This window comes from Macrotis lagotis, chromosome X (assembly GCF_037893015.1).
Source record: "Macrotis lagotis isolate mMagLag1 chromosome X, bilby.v1.9.chrom.fasta, whole genome shotgun sequence".
Classification (NCBI taxonomy): Eukaryota; Metazoa; Chordata; class Mammalia; order Peramelemorphia; family Peramelidae; genus Macrotis; species Macrotis lagotis.
The window spans coordinates 31,416,619-31,440,676 of record NC_133666.1 but is presented as its reverse complement, the minus strand read 5'-3'; the positions used below and the strand labels follow the sequence as shown (position 1 = coordinate 31,440,676).

The 24,058-nt window shown below is 40.0% G+C and overlaps 1 protein-coding gene across 6 annotated transcripts in view; it reads left to right on the top strand.

Moving 5' to 3' along the window:
- The first annotated feature begins 4,821 nt into the window (after positions 1-4,821).
- MAP7D3 (MAP7 domain containing 3) overlaps positions 4,822-24,058 on the top strand; it is an 83,587-nt gene continuing 64,350 nt past the window's right edge. For 5 of the 6 annotated variants that reach the window (XM_074206810.1, XM_074206809.1, XM_074206807.1 and 2 more), the window contains exons 1-3: positions 4,823-4,928; positions 23,208-23,306; positions 23,402-23,482. In XM_074206810.1, the coding sequence (XP_074062911.1) occupies positions 4,841-4,928; positions 23,208-23,306; positions 23,402-23,482 (268 nt within the window). In that variant the 5' untranslated portion in view covers positions 4,823-4,840. Of the gene's footprint in view, positions 4,929-23,207; positions 23,307-23,401; positions 23,483-24,058 lie in introns of all 6 variants that reach the window. The other variant, XM_074206808.1, reaches the window with a different exon arrangement.

The window sequence follows — 24,058 nt, the reverse complement described above, 5'->3', positions numbered from 1 at the left end:
GTTATGGGTACTGTCTTTTTTGGAAAATAAGCATGGTCAAACCCTAATGCAGCAGGAATTACCTTGAGTTATCGTCTTATTCAGAAGTCTAATTACTAGCAAGACTTCATCTATTTATTTATTTGCTTGTTTTTAAAGGTTCAATATTAATCTTTTAATAATCAAGTAATGTAGAAGAAAACAGGAAAGTTTAAAGACAGTGGTAGAGAGCAAAGCAGACAACTGCTCCTTAGGATAACCTTTGTGGATATTTTCTTGAAGCTTCCAATTTAGTTACATTTTGATCCCTTCAGATTTCACATTGGTCCAGTGTGTACAAGATTTCCTGTCACTTGGTGTTTCAAAAACTGAAATGTTTTTTCCTTATACTTATGAAAGATTTAAAGAACCTTGCTAAGCTTTTTGCTTTAAGTGATCCCTTTATGTCACAATTGTCTCACAGGCTGTGCATTTTATTTTTAAAAGGTTTTTTGACATTTAAAGAAATTCTGGTGTCTTCACAATACTTTTGCATGCTAATTTCTTTCCAATCTATGAGGTCAATCAGGTATATTTCCCAATCCATAGAAAAAGCCTAAAATGATTTCACATTTCAGCATCGGGATTCTCAATTGCTAGTATTCTCTTACATTTTCGAAATAGCAACATCCCATTACAAAGATGGTTGTTTGGAAACATCTCAAAGTCTGTGCCAAAAATTTTAAATCAAAACTATAGAAAGACTTCATTGATTTAACTCTAATTTCATACGTCTTTTCTTCAGCTCCTGCAGAAAAATCTTAGACCCCAGTGGGCTACCTCTTTAGCAAAGCATCCTCAAGCTTTACAAAAAATTTCTTCACAAAAACTCTGTTATATGATAATGCAAGTGATATCCTCATTTTACAGCTAAGGAAACTAAGGCTCACATATGGGAAGCAAAGTAGTGGTAATGTGCTATTATCTTTCTTCCCTTTTTAAACTCCATGCATTAGGCCATCTGACCTTCTTGTAACATACCTTTGTACAGGGTGTCCTATCTTCTGTATTTTAAGATACAGCCTGGGGTTTCTTTTCTTATGGGATCAGCTTTGTGATTTTAACCACTAAGGAATTCTCAGTGAGAAAATTCCTTCCCATGTTGTTCATGTTCTTCTCTACAATTTTAAGTCTTACAGACTTGCTTGAGAGTATCAAGACTTGGTTTAAAGGACTTGTCCAGGGTCATACAGCCTTTATGTATCAGAAACTGAATTGGACCCAGAACAGGTCTTCTTGCCTCGGAATCCAACTCCACAGTCAAGAATGCCTGTTTTGTTTTTTACATCACAGTAATTTTTTTGCATGACACTCTTTTTAAAAATATTTTTTATTTAAAAAACCCCACCAAATGAAATGAACACTTCTTTTTTTAAATTCTGTTTTATTTTTTTTTCAATTACACAGATAGTTTTCAGCATTCATGTTTTTGTGAGGTTTTGCATTCCACATTTTTCTACCATCCTTGCCTCCCTCCCCTCCCCATGGCAGCCAGTAATCTGATATAGCCTGTACATGTACAAACATGTTTTACATATTTTCATATTAGTCATGTTGAGAAAGAAGAATTAGAACCAAAGGCAAAAAACCATAAGAAAGAGAAAAAACATTTAAAAAGTTTTAAAAAGTGAACACAGGATGCTTTCGTTTGCATTCAGACTTCACAGTTTTTTCCCCTCTGGATGTGGATGACATTTTGTGTCACAAGTCTCTTAGGATTGTCTTTGATCAATGTATTGCTGAGAAGAGCTAAATGTATCATACTTGATTATCTCGCAATGCTACTGTTAAAGTGTACAATGTTTTCTGGTGCTTCAAAACGAGCATTTCTGAATACATCATAAAAGCAAGAAAGATTTACACAAATCTGTGAATTTCTATTTCTTTTAAAGTATATGGTAAATTCAATTTGGGGTTGTCTGCAATGAAGAATACCACCTGTATCCAGATAAAGAACCATGGAGTTTGAACAAAGTTCAAGGATTATTCCCTTTAATTTAGGGGAAAAAAAACCCTGATCTCTTATTGTCTGATCTTGCTATCTCTTATACTTTATGTTTCTTCCTTAAGGATATGATTTCTCTCTCATCACACTCAGTTTGGATCAATGTATAACATGGAAACAAAGTAAAGACTGACAAATTGCTTTCTTGGGGGGGGGGAGAAGTAAGATTGGGGGGGAAATTGTAAAACTGAAAATAAATAAAAGCTTTAATCTTTAAAAAAATATAAAAAGTAAAAATAAGATTGCTGATGACCAAAAACAGTATATAGTAAATTCAACATGTAATTTTCAAAGCTGTCCTTTTGGCCTTCATTTTGATGTCTTTTCATTTCTTTGAGGGGGAGGACACTATTACTACCCTCTTTTCTCTCACTTTACTCCTTTCATTAATAAAGCAGAAAACCCCAACCCTTGTAGTAAATATGCATGGTTAAGCAACATGAGTTCCCATATTTTTTTCAAAAGTATATATTTTAGGGGCAGCTAGGTGGTGCAGTGGATAGAGCCCCAGTCCTGGAATCAGGAGGATCTGAGTTCAACAGACACTTAATAGGACCTAGCTGTGTGACTTTGGGCAAGTCACTTAACCCCAATGCCTTGCAAAAACCAAAAAAAAGTGTATGCCTAAATCTTCTCCCTGAAGTCTATCACTTCTCTTGCAGGAGTGGATAGCACATGCTTCACTTTAGGTTTTCTGAAATCATGATTGATGACTGCATTGATAGGAGTTCATAAGTCTTTCAAAATTGTTTATTTTACACACACACACACATATATATATATATACAACAAATTCTTTTGTTGTAACAAATTCTTTCCTTTTTTCTGCTTGATTCACTCTATATCATTTCATCAAAGTCTTCTCAGGTTTATTTGAAATAGTGCCTTTTATCATTTCTTAATAGCATAGTATTTTGTTACATTTATAAAACATAATTTGGTCAGCCATTTCCCAATTGATGGGCACTGCCAAAACAATTCACAGTAATTTCTCAGTATTCCTTTGACCAAGAATTCATAATGAACAAGTGATTAAAGACCCTTAACTGATATTTAGGTAGTGGTTTGATGTTTGCATGGCACTTTCATGACATTATGTCCCTTGAGTTTCAGAGAACTTAAGTGGCTTGCCTCTGGTCACAGAATTCATTCCTGTGAGAAACAGATATTCCTGGACTCAGTGTATCCAGATACAGTAGGGAATCCATTACCTTCACACAGTCTCAGGAAGTCTTTAGATGTTAATGGCATGTAAAATGAGGCTGGTCATTCCAGTCTCAGGAAGTCATTTCTTAGGTAGTCAAAGCAATGAAACTTGAGAGGATGGTCATTTTCTTTTTTTTATGTCAGCCCGCATGTGGGATGTAGAACCCAGGGGGAGCAAAGATGAAGCAGGGATTTTGATGTTCAACAAAGGAATGGAGAACACCTTCCACAATCTTCTTATGTTAGAGTTGGAGCCACATTTCCAATACTCTCATTTTCCAAGTTATAGAAACAGGTTGAGAAGGACCAGGTGACTTGCCCAAGGCCAATCACACTAACAGTCAATACCGTAACCTTCATATGTGACTGAGGCTTTCGTAATTGCCGGCACTTCCAGTTGTAAAGGGTGGAATGAAGAGTTTTAGCAGAGAGTCACGTGAAGCAATGTAGGTGAGTAGGGATCTCAGAAGCCATCTGGTTCAACCCCCTTTCATTTTACAGAGGGGACAATGGAGGCCCAGGGAGAAATGGCCTGGCCAAGGTCAGAGAGGTAGCATAGTGACGAGGGATACAAAGTCTAGAACCTATTTCGGAATATGGGACAATGTAGATTTTGAGTGTAAAGGGGGTGTTGGAGAGGTGGTTGAGATGGATGCTACTGGGGGGTGGGAAGTGACAAGAGAAGTTTTTGTTCTCCTGGTGGAGGGAAAGAGCTGAATGAGGAGTTCAGGACCCTTGGGCTGTGATTGTGGTCGAGTGTAAGGGCACGAGGACCAGGGAAGGGACTCTAATTGTGGCTCAGACGTTGTCCGGGGCCTCCCAGCAGCGCCCACTGAAGGCCGAGAGGATGTGTGGCTTGGAGAGGCCAGGTCTCCCCAGGGGTGGCGGGGTGGGGGGGTTGAGTTCCTGCAGGATGCTCCTTCTGAAGAGGGACTGAATTTGGTCCGTCTGTCCCTAGAAGGTTCGGCTTCCCAAGGAAAGCAGCCGAGGGGTAAACTGAGCGCTGCTGTGCGGCGGGATGGGCTGCGCCCAGCCCAGCAGCGCTGTATCGCCCCTTTCTTGGGGATGCCGGTTGGGCGGGGGCGTTTGCCAGTCTCGCTTTTGAGCCGGAGCTGTGTGCCCGCTGTGCACGCCCCCCCCCCCCTCCGTGGACGGGTGCCTCCGGCTGCCCATCTGCCCGTCTCGAAGTTGGCCCCGCGCCTCCCTCGCCGACTTTCCCCAAGTTTCGGGGCTTTTTGTGCGTGCCGTGAGCACATGGCGGTGTACGTGACGCCCGCCCCGTGGACTTGGTAGGAACAGCGCGGCCGAGGGCCCGGGGTGGGCGGCGGTGCCCGCCCCCGGCCGCCGGGGCGGGGGGGGATGCCCCTGACTTGGGCAACAGTCCTCCCCTCCCAGGGGCGTGCTCCGCGCTCCTCGGCGCCCAGCGGGAGGGAGCCGCGAGTGGGCGCCCTGCGGGCGGCGGGGCGGCGGGCGCCCGGCGCTTCTGCCTCCGCCCCCCCCCCCCCCATCCCCGCCTAGGGCTGCGGCGGCGGGCGGCGAGGTCGAGGCGGCCAGCGCCCCTGAGCCTGCGCAGTGGGAGCCCCGCGCCAATCGCGGCTCCCGGGACCGAAGATGGCGGACGCCGGCGCTGGCGGCAGCGGGAGCAGCGGGAGCAGCGGGAGCAGCGCGACATCCCTGAAGGGGATGCGAGAGCAGTTGGGTGAGCAGCGCTAGCGCCGCGCCGGGGCCCTTCCCCGGCTGCTCGGCGGCGGGGCGCCGGGCCGCCCGGGGAGCCCTCCGAACTTTGCCCGGCGGCCCCCGACGGGCGGGGACGGCCGGCCGGGGCGCCGCGGAAAGGCCCCTCCACTCGGAGGGGGACGCAGGCCGCCCGCCGCCGGGGCTCCGTCGGAGGGACGGGGCGCGGGGCCGCGGGCGGGCTGCCCTGAAACCGTTAGAGCGGGCCGGGAGGCGCACGGGAGGAGGAGGAGGAGGAGGAGGAAGCGGCAGCGGCGCGGCGGGACCGGACGCGAAGTCTGCAGCTCGGAGGGCAAGGTGGGGGGCAGCAGGCCGCCCGGGGGCACAGGCCCTCCGCGCCCCGGCCCCGCTCTCCCGCCTTGCTCCGCCCCCCTTCCCCTTCTCTCCCGGCTTGAGCCCCTGGCACTTTTCTGCTCCCGCGCCCAGCGTTCCCCGTCTCCTCCGACTTGCTCCTTCTCCCGCACCCAGCTTTCGCCATTCTCAGGCACCCGCAAGCTGCCGTCCCCTGTAACTTTTCTCCTCTGGCCACCCAGCTCCCCCTCCCCCAGTTTTCCTCCTTCATCCCGCCCCAACTTCCTCCCTTCTCCTCCATCCTCACCTCCCCCCGCCCTGCCGACTCCTCTTCTCTCCTGCCCCAGCTTGCTCCATCCTCAACCTCCCTTCAACGCCCCCCCTTCCCCCCTCCCCCACTTCCCCCGCATTGTCCCCTCTCTCCTTCCCACTATCCCTCCCCCAAAGGTCTTCCTCTCCTCACCCAGCTCAAATGAAAAAAATACTAAACCAACCAGGGTGCGACGGGCAAAGGCTGACTCCCGCAAACTTTCCGCACTTTAGGGCCTTAAGCTTTTAACACGCGACTGTAACTTCCCTCCAGCCAAAGTCCTCCAAACTCGGACTTGGAAGGAGGCTGCTATTGTTCCACCTCGAGCTGAGAGCGAAACCATTCTTTGCTCCCCTTACTTCTTTGGCCGCTTCAGCGCATGACTTCTACAAGAAGCGTGTGTCCCGGGAATCAAGAACATGCAACATGTTATCTTTGAACTCGGCCTGTCAACCTCGAGTTCGGAACAAAGGCGACTGGATGGATACTCCAGAGTACCGACACTCTGCCATTTGTTTTGTGTATCTCAGTGACTCAAACCATAGGCAGGCAAAGTGCTGCTACTTGTCTTCATAATCCCCCAATTGTTTGTGTTTGCCACTCAAAGAAGGTAGGGTTTTCTTGGTTTTTAAAAGCATGAGGTTATGGTGGACCTTAATCATTTTTCAAGCAAACCAAGAAATAGAGCCACATTGTAAACACATTACACAAGAGGAAAGTTTTCTTACTAGTTCAGCTTAACTTCTGTGCTGGGGATAGATAGAACTGTGCCTTTCAAAATTATACACAGGTCTAACCTAACATGACCTTTTCTCCCTAATTTTTCCATCTTGTTGGCTCCTAGGCTCCAACAGGGGTAAAAAAAAAACCTTACTTTTTAAAAACGATCTTTTGCAGTAACTAAGCATATGAAATATTTCAATAGAAATTAACTCTTATAGAATCATAAATTGAGTTCTAGAATGAGTTATTGAAGTTGTCCAACCCCATCTCATTTTTATACAGGAGGGAGCTAAAGTCCAAAGAGTTATAGAATGACATATTTAAAGTCACATAGTTACCAAGTGAAAAGAGTTTCAGATTCAAATCCAGGTCCTCCGACTCCATGAGAACCAATTAAAATGTTATATTGTTTTCATTAGTTTCACTAATGTAATAGAGGATAGTAGAAATATATTAAAGATGAATGCTATTCTTTTTGAAAAAAAATTTTTATTTAACACAATAGGGTTAAGTGACTTGCCCAAAGACCCACAGCTAGGCAATTAAGTGTCTGAGGTCAAATTTGAACTCAGGTCCTACTGACTCCAGGTCAGGTGCTCTATCCACTGTGTCACCTAACTGCCCCAATTGCTGACATTCTTTATTTCCTGACAAATGATGTCCACAAAATTTAAATAAATTGACCATTGGTTGAAAGCATTTTTTTGAGTATGCTATCTTCTGTTTGCAGAGTAACAATGAACATGCACACACAGATGCACAGCCAAACTTAGACAGACAGCATTTTCCTTTTTTCTCTATACAGCAAAAATCTTGAAATAAGTTACATCTAACACTCTTTATATGGCAGATCTGTTCATTTTGCTGTTAACAAAAAAAAGTTGTCTCTTATAAATCAGAGGTCCAAAATAACAAAGCATCACAGACTTAACAGTGCTGTGGATTTCTAAACATGAGCATCATTGCATTCTATTGAAGTATTTTCCTTATTATGCAAATCTAATATTACTGGCTTGCATTATTAGCAGGGCTAATTATATACTTAGAATTATTATATTTTCTTTTGGATTATTTTTTTGATCTGGAGGCAGTTGAGGTTAAGTGACTTGCCCAGGATCACACAGCTAGTAAGTGTCCTTCTGACTTCAGGTCTGGTGATCTATCCACTGTTCCATCTAGTTGCCCTAGTTTGAATTATTTTTATAGTAATAGGCATCCATTTCTATCCATATATTTTTACCTCTCCTTTAGTGATCAGGGCAAAATAAAAGAAATGAAAGGAGCAAAGGATATGGTCTCTGGCCATGAATAAGAGCAAAACTCTCTGGTCCACACTGAGCTGGGATTCATTACCTTAGACTCATCTGGAGGATGCTCTGACAAATTGAACTAATGAATGGGCCATAAAAAATAGTCACTGTAATGTAAAAGCATTTCAAAGCCAGTTATAAATAATTTGGAGATGTAACTTTGCCACACTGTGTTTCTATCTTGCTCATTGCAGAATAAGTATTGGCCAGTAGTATTGATTTGAAAATATCACTTGTAATGGTAAGCTTGGCAGACTGTCCCCTTTTCATTGAAATATATTTTGAAAACCAAGTCAGAAAGTAGAATGGGACAAAACCCAGCAAGGACCAATTCTACATGGACTCCAAAGCACATCTCTGATCATATCACTCCCCATTACTAACAAATTATTTTCAAATTAAAGCCTCACATTAAGGATCTTTCATAAGTTTGACCCTCACATATCTTTTCAGCCTTTTAATAATCCATTTTAAAAATGTTTTTCATTTTTGAGCTTGAAATTTTAAAAAGTTCCTCACAAGTATTAGTTCCTCCATTTTATAGATGGGGAAACTGGAGTTTGGTGTAGTTCAATGACTTGTCCCTGATCACACAGCTAGGAAATAGCGACAGGTTCTGGAACCCTTTGTTTCCACTCAAGCCCAGCCCGCTTCACTATATTACGATGTTTCTCTTAATCATTCTCCTTCACATACCATATTCCTTAGCCAAACTCAGTTTACACCCTGGTTGATGCCTTTACTTTTGCTATTCCTTACACCTGAAGTATCTACTCTCTCCCATCTCTAGTTGTCAAAATACTGCCCATCTTTTAAGGCAACGTTGTTCATATTGTCACCTTCCTTGCAGTCTTTCCTCCCATTTCTCTTTTCAACTTCTATTGAAGTCTTTATATGGTTCTTTTATTTATTTCTACAGATGTCTTGCCTCCTCTTCTTATAAATTATATATCATGTGTAATATAAATTATAAATTCATTGATGTCAGGACCCAGAATCTCATTTTTTTAATCTCCCAAAGTACCTTATTTAGTAGACAGAATGAATGGAACTATATACAGTTCTGGCTCTTCATTCTTGTAAGAATCCTTTCTCCAACCACTCTGACCAAGGAGTTGACCATTTTTCTGTTTGAACCTTCTAAAGCCTGAAACTCAGTGTTTCACAAAGCAGCCCATTCCTTTTTTGAATAATTCCAATTATTAGATATTTATCTTCTTATATTGAACTGAATAAACTTCCATTGGCTCTGATTAGGTGCTAAATACCTATTTGCTGAATTACTTAGAAAATCTGTAGCTACTCCTTTTATTTCCCATTAGAACGCACTCTAGTGCAGGGGTTCTTAAATTGAAGTCCAGAGACCCTTTGAGGAATGGGAGGAAGCAGGTCCTTTAGTTATTAGGCTTCACCAGGCCACCAAAGAAGAAAGTTCTATGTCACAAAAAGTATTAAGAACCCTTACTGTAGGCTGGGTCATTGGTAGGATGACAGTTGCCTTTTTTTCTGGAGACACTGATTGAAGTGGATAAATAAGTCTGTTTCAGTGAATAGTGACATTTTTTAAAGGGTTTTTTTTTTTGGCAGGGCAATGGGGTTAAGTGGCTTGCCCAAGGCCACACAGCTAGGTCATTATTAAGTGTCTGAGGCTGGATTTGAACTCAGGTCCTCCTGACTTCAGGGCTGGTGCTCTATCCACTGCACCACCTAGCTGCCCCCCCCCCCCAATAGTAACATTCAGTGAATGGTAATATACCTATAAGTTGGAAATGTCATAGTTGTGATACTGCTAACATCACCTTATCTAGAATAGAGACTGGGAAACGGACTATTTTGATTTTCTTGGGATGGTGGGAAATCGGGACAATGATGGCATTTTTATACATATTCTTTAGTCCTAGTTCTGATAGAAAGAAAGATATTGTCAAGTATGTTATGGACAGTGAACTTGGGAGACCAACAAATGCTACCTAGATCCTGTTGAAGAACTCTAATGTAAAGGAAGGAATGATGGGAAGATGACTGTTACTCCTTTAGTAAATGTAAAAAATATTTTATTTAAATTCATTGTTATTGATAGAACCTGCCAAGATACTATGATATGAACTTGGCTTCCAGGAAAATCAGAATAACAGAGAATGTTAAAGACCCTCAACTTGATGACATGTACCCAGGTTTTAGGCAGGGAGATGAAAAACTTTTTTTAGGTTTTTGTAAGGCAGACAGGGTTAAGTGGCTTGCCCAAGGCCACACAGCTAGGTAAAATATTAAGTGTCTGAGACCGGATTTGAACCCAGGTACTCCTGACTCCAGGGCCGGTGCTTTATCCACTATGCCACCTAGCCACCCCTATGAAAAACTTTTCATTTAAACAAATAACAAAAGGATTGGCCTATAATTTCAGAGTTATTACTTTATCATTTTCAGGTAAAAAGGACAAGGTTGCTGCAGTCATTTGTCTTAACCTTTGTCAGTGCTGTGATCTGGTCAGTATTTTTTTTGGACTGATTAGGACAATACTTCATTTCAATTGAATCTAGGAATTATAGCATGGTTCTAAGGCTGTAAATATTAGTTTAGCTGATTTGTTCTTAGCATCACAGCCAATTTGAGAGAAAAGAGAGGGAACAATAATATAAAATGATGAGATGACAGATTGTCTCTGATGGAATTTTAGAGGTCACATCTAGTCCAGCTCTTGTTACAAATTTAAACTGAGGTCCTTAGGAGTTAGGAATTTGCTTAAAGTTATAGAGAGTTGCAGAGGCAAGATTTGAAGGTTTTCAAATCTGAGACTTTTCCTATTGTACCTTGCTGCCCTATAATGATGGACTGGTCCATCATTATAATATACAAGATTCGAATACCAATGAAAAATATAAAGATCCATTAAAACAACCTTTAAATCAATATTAATGTAGACATTCCCAAAAGTCGATCTTGGTTCTTTCTCTGATCTCTTACTTGGTGATCTCATCTGTTCTCATGGCATATGGTATTTATTGTCTGTATCAATGACTTCTTTTTTTTTAGGTTTTTTTTTTGCAAGGCAAATGGGGTTAAGTGGCTTGCCCAAGGCCACACAGCTAGGTAATTATTAAGTGTCAGAGACCGGATTTGAACCCAGGTACTCCTGACTCCAGGGCCGGTGCTTTATCCACTGTGCCACCTAGCCTCCCGAGTATCAGTGACTTCTTACACAAAGGGACTGATTGTGTCACTCCTCTGCTCAACCATCTGTGTATCCCTATCACCTCCTGAGTAAGGTTCAAAATCCTATGCCTACTTGTGAAAGCAGTTTGATACAGTGCTGGATTGATTGGGTGGTGTAGGTCTTGGGTTCCAGTCCTGATTCTGCTACTTCTTTGTGACTTTAGACAAGTCCTTTAATCTTACAGAGTATCAGTTTCTCATCTGCAAAATGTTAAATCTGTAATCTGCCAGAATGTTCTGTACTTCTCTATCAAACACTACGTTTCCAGAACCACTCATTTTCTTTTCCCTAAGATCTACTCTTCCAACTGATGGCACCAACCCAGTATTCTCCCAAATTGCCTATGTGTTAAACCTTGGTGCCATCTTTGACTTCTGCCTCTCCCCTAAATCTTGCTTATTCTATCTCTGCAATATTTCTTATTTTACACCATCCTTAACCTTCTTACTACTGTGGCCCTTTTCCAGAACCTCATTACCTCTTGCTTAGACTGTTGCAGCTCACCTAACTGATTTCATTAGCTCCTGTTTCTGCCACTCTTTATTTCATCCTTTATACCACTATCATATATGCACAGCTCTAATCACATTACTAACTTTTTTATCCAGTAAATAAATCCCTACTTTCTTTGGTTAAAAGAAAAATTTAGAGTTCCAAGACCTGTGCAACAAACCCTTCAATTGGTGTCTCAGACATTAAATAGTTCTCCGTTGCCTACTTTATTCAAAGTCCAGACTTCTTATCTTGATATTAAAGACCCTTCAAAGTCAGTCTCTGACTCAGCTTTACAACTTTTTTCTTCCCTTATATATTCCATAGCTGCTCTAGTCTCTATCTGAACTCAACCAGTCTACATTCAGTAAACATCAAATGCCTGTTGCTTTTGTTCATTTTCTTCTCTTCCTGAAACACCTTCCTCCCCCATACCCCAATGTCTGTCTCTTGAAATTCTAGGAATCTCTTAAGGCCCAGGGCCAATATAGTCTCCCCCACAAAGCTTTCCCTAAGTTTCCCCTTTGGAAGTGATCTCATCTTCCCTAGTAACTAGAATAGGACATTGTTCTTTTAGCACTTTAACCATATTTTGGTTTGTATTTAGAATGTAAAGTAATTGTAAGTCCCAGGGCCTATCAGTGTCTTGCCTATAATGTTTAACAAATGTTTATTGAGTTGAATTATCCTCATTATTGTATCCTATGCTTGTGCAAGGGGCCAAGACTTACTTATCTTCATATCTCCTCTTGCCCAACAGTAGTTGATGATAGTGGTGGCAGTTGTTATTGTTGTTTCTTTTGATGATATAAATGTCTGGATTAAGACTGATGGCATTCCAGATTTTTCTCTTTGATCAGTTAAAGGTAGGGACTCCTTCACTTGATGACAAAACTGGTAATTATCAAGAACAGCAAAAATAGATATTTCTGCAAGTCTTTGTGCGTTGTAAGAGCTCTGCACCTCAGCCAACATTTATAGAAACAGGAAAACAATCATCTATTGACTGGTTAAATAAAAAGTGACCTACTTCCAGTTAGCAGTGTTAGGTTTTTAAAAAGCATTTTTATATAAATGGAGGAAGTTGGTTGATTTGGTTTGGTTTTAATTTTTCCAGTTTTTTTTTTAGCATCTCACGATTATTGATTTAGAGCTGGAAGGGATCTCAAAAATTATCAAGTACAACAGCATATTTTACAGATGAAGAAGTGACAAGGGCACAGAACTTGCAAATAGCAGGGGCCAGGCTAGCACTGAGGACCTCTGACTTTAAATCCAGTATGCTTACCACTACCTTACCAGGTATTGTCCTCGATGGCCATATGTCTTGGTGAAAAGTTTATTATTTGCATTGTGAGCCTACTGCATTTTATTTATAGCAGCTTTGCTGAGTTTCACCATAGGAGTTTAATGGAGGACACTCTGCTTTGATTTATCCTCTACAATTACCATGATCTCCTTTGTTGACCCTTTATCAGTTGATTGCAGGCTAGAGAAGGAAGCTTGAAGGGAATTAGGTTTGATTCAAACTCCACACTTAATTCAGTTACCTGGAAATATCTTTTAAAATCAAAATATTTATTGCCATACCTCTGCCACAGTAGATATGAATCAAAAGCAGGAAGAGAGAGTAACTCATTTTAGAGTTTGGTGGTGGTATCTTAGGAGGAGAGAAATGAAAAGTTGGTCTGGGGGCAGGCTAAGGAAACTAGAATAATTTTAAGCTCCTCTTGACTCAATGGATGTCCTCATTAGTTTATTAGAGATGTTATGACACTTTTTTCCTAAGTATGATCAATCTATTAGGCTAGCAGTAACCAGTAAATTGGACCAGTGGTCTTAATGACCAAAGACCAAGGGTTATGATTTTTTCTAATGATAGCTCTGTTTAGGTTGGAAACTTTTTCAGACGTTTAAAAAATCCTTAAACTAGTCATTTAACCCCTCTGAACCTCAGCATCGCCATCTAAAAAATTAGAGGAATTGACTAGCTGACCTCTAAAATCACTTTTAGCTCTAATATTCTATGATTTTATTCATCTCACTTCCCACCTCCATCTGCCACTTCCAGAAAATGTGGCTAGAGACCAAGAGGTTAGTAATGAAAGGTTTTCCCTGGGATCTCTAGCCTTATAGTTAACTCCTTTTTCTGCCCACCCAGAAGCAAAACAGTGGTCTAACTGGACCAGGGATCTGTTCCGACTCCCTCTTAGTGCATATATAGTTAGATGTATATTTATAAAATCTTCCTCTTGTACTCCCCATTCATGCCTCACCTCAGTTTTTAAGTGCCCAAAGTCCTTGGTATCACCATGTAAAGAGAATTCCTAACTAGAACTGGGTTTACATGTGTGTATATATATATATATATATATATATATATATATATATATATATTTATATATACATATATACAAGTCTAATGTGCACACTTGCATATGCTGGCTCTGATCAGTGCTCCTAGCCTGATGTTTTGTGACACATCTCTATGTTTCTCATCGTCTTTATCTCTGAGAAAGTTTCCAACACAGAAATGTAATATTGGAATGCATTTTCTTTGTCAGAGCTTTTCTTGCTGGACGCTGCTTTGGAATTTGTTTATGATTCAAAAAGTGTGTACAGCAGTTGTTTCTGAAACCTTTTCAAATATCATCACTTTTTGAGGTTCAACTATTTTATGATTCTCTACATAGTAGTTATTAATATTGACTGACTGAAAAGACATGACAAAAAGATACTATGATTTGATGAAATTTTCTTTTCTTTTTGTTTTTTTTTTTGCAAGGCAATGGGTTTAAGCGGCTTGCCCAAGGCCACACGGCTAGGTAATTATTAAGTGTCTGAGGCTGGATTTGAACTCAGGTATTCCTGACTCCAAGGCCAGTGCTCTATCCACTGCGCCACCTAGACGCTCCCATTTATGAAATTTTCTAAATGAATTTGGATTATTAATCATAGTATCTATGTACATTAGAAAAATAGGACATTCATTGGATAATAGGTATGCTTGCTCATTTAAAATTTTTTTCTTTTTTATTATGGACTTAAACAGCATGAATATTTCAGTAGACAAAAACAGAAAAAGAAGTGAGACTGAATTTTTGGTAAATACATTTTTTCTTTCTAGTACATACAACTTCTTTGTTTTTAATTAAAATTTAACATAAAAGTAGAAGCAATCTCATGCTTGTCAGGTCTTTCTGAATGTTCTCTCTTCTGTGTTTTTAATCATTGGCATTATTTTCTCTCTTTTTTATCTCCTGTGCCCTCTAATTCTAATTCCCATCCCTGCCCCCCTCAAGCCAAGAAAAAAGTAGTCCCTTATAATAAATAAGTTGTTGTTGAATCTTGCCCAATTCTTCATGATGCCCATGGGGTTTTCTTGGCAAAGATACTGGAGTAGTTTACCATTTCTACCTGGCAAGTCATTGTATAAATTGATCACTTGGCTCTACCATCAATTTGTACAAATCCTCTCAGATTTTTTTCCTGACCTTTTTATTATTTCTGATGTCATTTAGGGACTAGATGGTTCCATCTGTTGCCCCACTCTCAGGTCCTTCTCCAGGACAAACTAGGCTCCTCTTGCCTCTGACCAGACTGAAAAACCTTTGCCTGCTATGAGGCATCTCACAGCACCCATCACCACCTCCCAGGAAGTTGAAACCCAAGGCAGAACTCCAGTAGTCTATCTTATGCTTTCGTCAGTGAACTTTTTTCCCAACCAATGATAACTCTTTCTGGATTCACTCTTAAATTGTCAGCATACTTCTATCCCCTTATAATTGCCCCATCCCAGTCATTCTGAATCCCCAGCTGACAGTTTCCATCCTCAGTTCCCATTCCCCTCATGACTGTCTGCCTCACCCCTGCTACTTATAATGCTCCATTGCACATCTGCATACCCCTTCTATCTGCTGTGCCTCCTGGAATGCCTTTTCCTTAGTCAACCAACTTCTTTTCATCTGAAACTTCTTTGTTTCTTACTCATTCCATCTACTTTTTCAATACCAGCTACTTTTTCCTCTCCTTTCTTCCCCGGTTACTGGTCTCCCTTAGTCCCCTCTTTCCTCCTCCCCTCCACTTGAATCCATCTTCTACTCCTTGTTCTCCATGCCACTCCCAGACTCTGCTACCACATTGGCTAAGTAATCTCTCTCCTTTTGCTCATTTGTATTAATTTCATAGATATTTGTGTGTCTGTTCTTGTTTGGGAGGAAGACACTGGCATTTGAGATTTGGGAGGAAGTCCGTCAGATAATGGCAGCTGAACTGCATCTTAAGAAGGGGAGGAGTGATGAGAGTGCATTCCAGGATAGTACCAGTGGCATGACACTGGTGGTGTGAGTGGAAGACTAAGAGAAGTTTAACTGGTTCTTCACATGTGAGAAGAAGTGTGAAGTCCAATATAGATGAAAAGCTAGGTTGCAGCCAGATTGTGTAGGGCTTCACAAGCTAACTAGTGGAATTGATATTTTACCTTGAGGCAATGAGAAGCCTTGGAGTTGGTTGAGTAGGGAAATCACAGTCAGATCTGTGCATTAAGGAAAATTACTTGGAAAAATTTTCCATTTTTGTCCTCTGACATCTGAAGGGTGTGAGGTGGAACCTCAAAGGTAATTTAATTTGCATTTTTCTACTTTTTAATGAGTTGGAGCAATTTTTCATATGGTTAATACATTGGATTTCTTCCTTCAAAAGAAATGGTTTTTAAGAATTTTAAGGACACATTGAGATAATTCGAAATGTTAATGTTTGGGGGTGTTTTGAAACCAAGGTTAGAAATCACTCTACTAAAGGAATTTGGTTATGTCCCTGTATTAATAAGTGAATAGAAGAGAATTGTCAGTTTTGTGCAAAACTTAGGTAGATATAATTTAATATTCTGAAATCCACTTCTCTTATGAATCTGGCTGAGGATGCTGGACCCTGACCTTGTTTGGAATAAGTACTACTCAAGTAGAGAAAGAAGAAGGAATGAGCAGAGCATTTGTTAAATCCTTTCTAGCCTCTCTTCCTTCTCCTGATAATTACAGCAGATTCTCTTTCCAAGCCCTTTTGCCCTAAGACTATTGACCACTTCCGGTCTGGACATCTTTCTCAGCAGACCTTAAAAAACAGCCCTTCCTCTTCATTCAAACCACTTAGAATAAGGTCCTCTGTCTTGGAAAAAAAGAGTCACAATTTTTCTCTGTGGAGAAAAGTCAAATTTAGGCATTACTGAAGTTTTACTGACTTCTTTAAAACCTTCTGTTTTACCATGTCTGTATATCTAATACAATCAGGCAAAAATGAAGGAAAGCAGGGAATGTGGGAGCAGAATAGCTAAGGGAATTCTAGTAGGGTGATTTTGAGCTAGGTATATATAAACTAATAATTCCAAAATTAAAACTTTCGGTTAAGTAGCTCAACTTCGATAGACTACAGCAGGCTTAAATAATTTTATTTAAATTTAGGAGGCCTTAGTTACTTCATCTATTAAAAAAGAGGGAAGTGCCTTAGCTTACCTCTAAGGTCCTTTCCAGTTTTGATATATTTAATTATATGACAATAATAGTTATTCATATAGCACCTACTGTGCTAGGTACTAAATACTTTACATTTATTATCTCATTTGATCTTCAACAACAATCCTGGAAGGTAGGTGTTATATTTTCTCCATTTTACATAATTGAGGAAACTGAGAACTTGACCAGCGCCACACAGCTAGAGAGTATCTGAAGTTGAACTCTGGTCTTTGTGACCCCAGGGCCAGTATTCTATTCATTGTGCCACCTAGCTGCTATGAGTTCATTCCGCTTCTCACAGCCTGGGTAGGGATTTGAAAAAAAATTAATGAGCTGCTTGAATCAGCCTAAACATTTTGTGGATAGCTTTGCAGACACCTCAACAAATCTTAAATATCGAGTACTTTTAAAAGCTACAGCAAATCTAAAGTCTTGAATTTCAAATGTTTTTCCTTTTATTGTAATCATATGTTAATAATTTGATTTATTTTTTCCTGATTAGAGTACATTAATACAGTCATGATATAATTGACTTCAAAATTTGTCAGCTGGGGAAAAGTGACAAATGTATTTTAGAAGGAGTTTAACAAATCCCTCAGCCCCCAAAGTAAGAATAAATTTGATCCTGGAGCCAAGCACCCTGTGCCTGATGGGAACTGAATATATTAATGCGTGGTGGCTATTTATTTTCATTTTGCTATCCAAACAGTAATTCAATTAATCTGTAAAAAAAAAAGCAAACTAATTTTCTGTGATAGTAAATACAATCAAAACCTTAATTGAAGTTGTGCCTCCTCCATTTTTATTCATAAAACTTCCAACCTAAATCTTTCCTAGTCGCTATTCCCTTTGCTACTGAATAAAAATAGCCCTTCTTTGGTTTCTTATTTTTCTTTTTTGTAGACAAGATTCTGAAGGAGAACTAATGTAAAGCTGTAACCACACATTTTATAGGCATTGACTTGAAGGGAAGCAGCTGTGGGTGACAGTTTAGAATTGATGAATAAGTATTGTGATTAGTATTTATTATTGGTATCAGTTGAGATTAAGCTCTTTGAGATGATTGTTCCTGGGCACAGCTTTAGGACTATTATTACTGTGATAGAACTAGTTGTCATGGAGAAGTGTTTTTCTTTCAAAGCTTGTTTGCCTTCAGTTGTACCCTGTGAGAGGAAAGTCTTAGGTTGTAATAATAATTAGTATGATCTATAATATATAATAAAGAAATAAAAATGATAAATAAATCAAAAGTCTTAGGTTTGAGGGAGTTTTTAGAGGAAAAAGTTTACATTTGCTTTCTCTAAATATAAAAATCCTTACTAGCTAAGATTGTGTTCATAAAAGATCTCAGATTTTTCTTGTCATCTTTTTTATATACTAATGTATTGTGATCTCTAATTCAACTAACCCTTCGTTGTTGGTGATTTGCTCCATTGTGATACTTCATTTCAGCCTGGAATTGAACATTATTCCTCAAACAAGTTTCTTAACTTTAAACCCACCTTATGTGAAAGGATTTTAGTTTTACAAGATTTCTCTAAAGTTGGTTTTTCATAGCCACAGTCTGTCTTATTTTTAAAATACTTTCCTAATGTCATCTTTTCATTATCCAAAAGTATTTTGCCCAAACTTGTACTTTTACATTCTTTATTCAGTTCACTTTATCTGGACTCCTATAATCCCTACCCGCCTGTGGATTAAGAAGCAACATTATTTTCAGATTCATATTTGAAAATGAGGTTGCTTCTTGGTTCACAGTGGATCTTGGTTCTCAAGTATAGAGACTGCCTTTAAAAAATTCATTTTCCTCATATATTAATTCCACTTTCAAAAATGGATCTTTTGGGGGTTGACTAAACTTTTAGATGAATGCTTTGCTTAGGTTTACCCTTGCCCTTCTAAAACTGTCCACTTTAAAGAATAGAGTAGTGTGTCTGCATTGATTACACAGAACTAGTATAATTGGGTTCTGTAACCTGCTTTTGCAACTGTCTTGCTGCCAGGCATAATTTCAGGGTTTGATTTTAATCTATAAGGCTTTATGTACTTTGAACCTTCCTCTTTTGGGGGTTTAACCTCTTCTGAGGGTAAATTTTTGTTACCTTATGCTCCCAGTCCTGAGGTTTGAATCCCAAGGCTACCAAGAGAAGTAGGGGATTCTGAGAGAACACACTTGTCTGCTTTCATCCTTATACATAGGAGTAATTAACTTCAGTGGATCAATGATTTCAAGGGTGAGAGTGAGTGATTCACATTTGAAGAATTAATTAAAATCAAGTCTGGTGTGCCTGACTGTAATTTTGTTATTGTGGTTTTAATGGCATACTCCTTGGCTCTTGCCAAGTTTGATCATTTTTGCCTCTGAGTTTCTGCATGTCCTTTTTCACTAGTCATGAAGCTTCTCCCCTAGTTTAGACTTTCATCAGTACTCTCCTGATTAGCATCCTAATTAGTCGCCCTTCTTCTAGGCTCTCCACTCTCCGGTCATCCTTCCACAGAGCTACCAAATAAGTATTTCTAAAATACAAATCTGCCCATACCTTCCCTACCCAGAAATATTCAGTATATCCTTGTTTTCAGGATAAAATAACAAAATTCTCAGCCTGGCTTTTTTTTTCAGTTTTTTTTGCAAGGCAGTAGGGTTAAGTGGCTTGCCCAAGGCCACACAGCTAGGTAATTATTAAGTGTCTGAGGTTGGATTTGAACTCAGGTACTTCTGACTCCAGGGCCGGTGCTCTATCCACTGTGCCACCTAGCCGCCCCTTCAGCCTGGCTTTTAAAGCCTTTTTTCCCCCCTAAGAAATTTTGTATGATTTTGACATAAGGATGGGTAGCACTTTGTTGGAGGGAAGAACCTTTAAGGCATTGTTTTAGTCTGTAGAATCCAATGCTATTTTATAATCAACTAATGCTAAAAATCTCTACATCTTTAGGTCATTTGTGGGACTAATAATGATCTGGTCCACCATAGGCTTTTCCTTATATAAGCTTGCCTCTTCTCTTTCAATGTTGTTGATTTTTGGTTCTGTTCTTCTATATTGTCCTTAGCTTTATTTGCACATGTTTTTTCTTTGTTTCTTTAGTGAGGCTTGCCATTGTGGAGCCAAGTTTTTCTAGTTTGCCAATTATTTTTGCCAGGTAGGCCATAAATTCAGCCTTCATGATTCTTATTTCTCTTTGAAACTATTCAGCACCATCCTGCTGGGGTTCCACACTCTACTTTAGCAGGTGATAATTTGTTTTCCTTTGTTTTGTAATAATTATTCAGAAATACCTGGATGCGTTTAGATGACTATCTTATCTTTATTAATCTTCCCTGTTGGTTTATCTGCCTATATTCAGGATCTTTATTTTTTGTTTTTGTTTTTGTTTTTTGCAAGGCAGATGGAGTTAAGTGGCTTGCCCAAGGCCACACAGCTAGGTCATTAATAAGTGTCTGAGACTGGATTTGAACCCAGGTACTCCTGACTCCAGGACCGGTGCTCTATCCATTTCGCCACCTAGCTGCCCCTATTCAGGATCTTTAACTGAGATTTTATCCTCTTGAAATCTTTGGTAATTTTTCTTTCCTTTTTTTATGACCCTGTCACTTTCTGACTCCTTTACCTTTGATAGCACTTAGCCAGAATTGAACCTCAAAGTTGTCTCAGCCTCTTCCCAAGGGAATTCATGTTTCATTAGTCTTAGTTTCTACCCCAGTAGACTCCTGAGAGGACAGAATTGAATCCACCTTGGTGCCTACCCTGTCACCTTTCTCTTCTCCCCTTAGATTTAGTGAAGTGTTACACTACAGTCCTGTCCCAGTTCCTTTTCCTCATTTATCTGTTTGAGTGCTGTTGTAGCACAGAGGGCTGTCATGCTGTAGTCTCAGCCAGAGGAAGCTTCTCTGCCTTTTCTGTGGCAAAGGATTAGGGTAGGGGGAGCCAATTAAGTTCTACTTCATCCCTACCAGAGCAGACTGGCTGTTGGGGGGGGGGGGCTGAGTTGGGTACATTAGGCTTTAGGAATTAGCCTTTTTTGCTGTCATATCATTGGCTTATCTCTTTAGGATTCTTAGACTGTGGAGATAGCTGAAATTGAAAACTCTTGTTCATAATTTCTATCTTGGAGAAATGTGAGATGAGAGGATTGGAGAAAGCCCTCCATCTTGGTCATGTGGCCTCAAACTCCTGTTCCTTTTTCATTCCTTTGTCAGGGATGGCCTCAATTTATATGTCTGTTTTACTCATAAAAGTTTTATCTAGTTAGGAATACAGAGCTCGTAGGTCTTAATATTCTCTGGTTCACCTTGTTTTAGTAATAATATGGTCCAAGACCTTCCCCCCCCCCCCCATGTCTTGGTCTTTCTTCCCTTCAGATTTCTTAAGGATTGATCCTTTAACACCTTCAAAATTGTGTTATCTCCAGTATGGCTCTCCTCTGTGCATCCTTGTTCAAGCCCATCTCATCTGATTGGTTTTTCATCCCTCTATAGTCAGAGAGGACACTAGCATTAGTGAGAAAATCAAATAGGGAACACACTCATGGAGTCTGAAAGGTTGCAGAAAAGACAGTAAAGGGGAATATTGAGAAGGCGAGAACAAAGCTGTAGTTGAGGCATTCAGCTGCAAGTGACCACTACTGGTACACCCAGAGAGACCTAAGAAACCATTTTCTGGAATACCATAATATACTTTGTATGTCAGAAACTAGATTTAAAACCCTGCATTACAACAAGATACTTTGAAGACTAACTTTGTAGTAGACTTGGCCAAGCTCAGACAGTTAGCTACTGACATAGTAATGACAGCAACTGCACTTGCAACTTTAGTGTGTTATTTTCATACTTTTTTTTTTTCAAAAGATAGCTGTGAAAGAGAATTGAAGATTCTCATTTCTTTGGCAGGCCTAAACTCTTCTAAGCAAGTAGGACTTTAATAAGGAAGGGCATCTGGTCAGAATTCTGCTTTAGCAAGTATACTTTGATCTAGTAGGAAGCCATCATCAGACTTTATGGAGGAAGAAGAAAAACAGAAACCTGTTCTTGTAACCAGATAGCAAGTCTTAGTGGTTTCTATTTTATCCCATCTGGTAATGTCAGCAAGGAGACCCAGAGTCTAGCTCTGTCTGTGCCACTAACTTGCTGTTGTACTAAGACCCCATCAGTTACCTTTTCTGGGCCTCACTGTCTTCATCTATAAAACGGAGACAGTTGGAGGAGTGATTTCTATGGTTCCTTCCACTCTAATGTTCTGTAATGAAAAGACAGAGCAACTTATGGACTTGTTAGCTAGAAGCTAGAGTAGATAAAGAATGGGACTGTAAAGTATTGTGGTGGCCTTCCCAAGTTTTGTTTCTTCATCTGGATGATGTGTATTTTCTCTTTATAACTGCATAGCAAATGAAGTGGCCTGTACCTTTCAAGTTAGACTTTGGTCCAAGTGAGGCACTCACCTATATACATATCACTGGCTATCTTTTTTTTTCTGTTTGTCTTTTTTTAGAAAGATTTTATTTATTTGGAGTTTTACAATTGCCCCCCCCCACCCTCCACAGAAGGCATTCTGTTAGTCTTTACATTGTTTCCATGGTATACATTGACCTAAGTTGAATGTAATGAGAGAGAAATTGTACCCTTAAGGAAGAAACATAAAGTATGAGATAGCAGAATTACATAATAAGATAATGGTTTTTTTCCTAATTTGAAGGTAATAGTCTTTGGTCTTTTTTCAAAGTCCATAATTCTTTCTTTGGATACAGAGGTTATTCTCCATTGCACATACCCCAAAATTGTCCCTGATTGTTGCGCTGATGGAATGAGTGAGTCCATCAAGGTGATCATCACCCCCATGTTGCTGTTAGGGTGTACAGTGTTCTTCTGGTTCTGCTCATCTCACTCAGCATCATGCAAATCCCTCCAGGCTTCCCTGAATTCCCATCCCTCCTAGTTTCTAATAGAACAATAGTGTTCCATGACATACGTATACCACAGTTTGTTGAACCATTTCCCAATTGAAGGACATTCACTTGATTTCCAATTCTTTGCCACCACAAACAGGGCTCCTATAAATATTTATGTACAAGTGATGTTTTTTTCCCTTTTTCATCATTTCTTCAGGGTATAGACCCAGTAGTGGTATTGCTGGATCAAAGGGTATGCACATTTTTGTTGCCCTTTGGGCATAATCCCAAATTGCTCTCCTGAAAGGTTGGATGAGTTCATAGCTCTACCAACAATGTATTAGTGTCCCAGATTTCCCACATCCCTTCCAACATCATATCACTGGCTATCTTGCTAGGCTAACTTGTAACTGAAGACAGTGGTCCTGGATACGTGGAACCAAGTAGGTCACCAAAGAGATTTCCATGAAGTGAAAGTCTGCATGTCAAACACTGTTTTCTTTTTGCTCTGTTTCAGTTGCTGCAGCTCAAGCAGTTGCTGAAGAAAGAAGAAATCAAAGTGGAAGTGCTGCTGTTTTAGCCCAGCCATCAAATATAAAGTCATCAACTAAGCCAGGTATACGTCATTCAGTGTTTGTAATAGCTCTCAAATTGTTACCTCCTAAATGTCAATATCTTCAATTAATGCTCTATCCATTTATTTTTATATAGTGATAGATGGCTCGATTCTGAGATCTGATGAAAGGCAAAGACTGGCAAGAGAGCGCAGAGAAGAACGAGAAAAGCAACATGGTATATTCGAGGTTCCCTGTGTGGTCTTATTTCAAATGAGTGACTGTGATCTTGTCATGGTTAAGATATTTCCAGGATGACTTATTGATTTTTTTTCCTAAGCTGTTCATGTTGTATAATATGTCATACACAGATGTGAGAAAAGCTATTGAGAGCCCAGGGGGGAAATGTTTGATTAGGTTAGATTATGTAACTTTCTCAAAGGGTATTTCTATTTTGGGAAAGAAAGGGAAAGGGAGAACAGTAAAGTTGTACTTTCTTAAGACCAATATTTGAAAATTATTTGAATCTTAGCATTAATGAGATGGATTGCTAGCAGAACTAATTCTGAAGAATGAAAGGAAGTAACCAAGATAATACATGTCTTTTTTTGATTGCTTTGCTTATAAATAAAATCTTGCATTTAGATAGTGTTTTTGGGTTATAAGGCACCATCTCTGAATAATTAGCATGACATACTGGCAAGCGCCTTGGCATCAGACAAAAAACCTGGCCTGTAGTCCCAGCTCGGACACTAATTACTCCCTTACCTCGGGCAAGTCCCTTAATCCCTCTAAGTCTCAGCATCTTCACTGA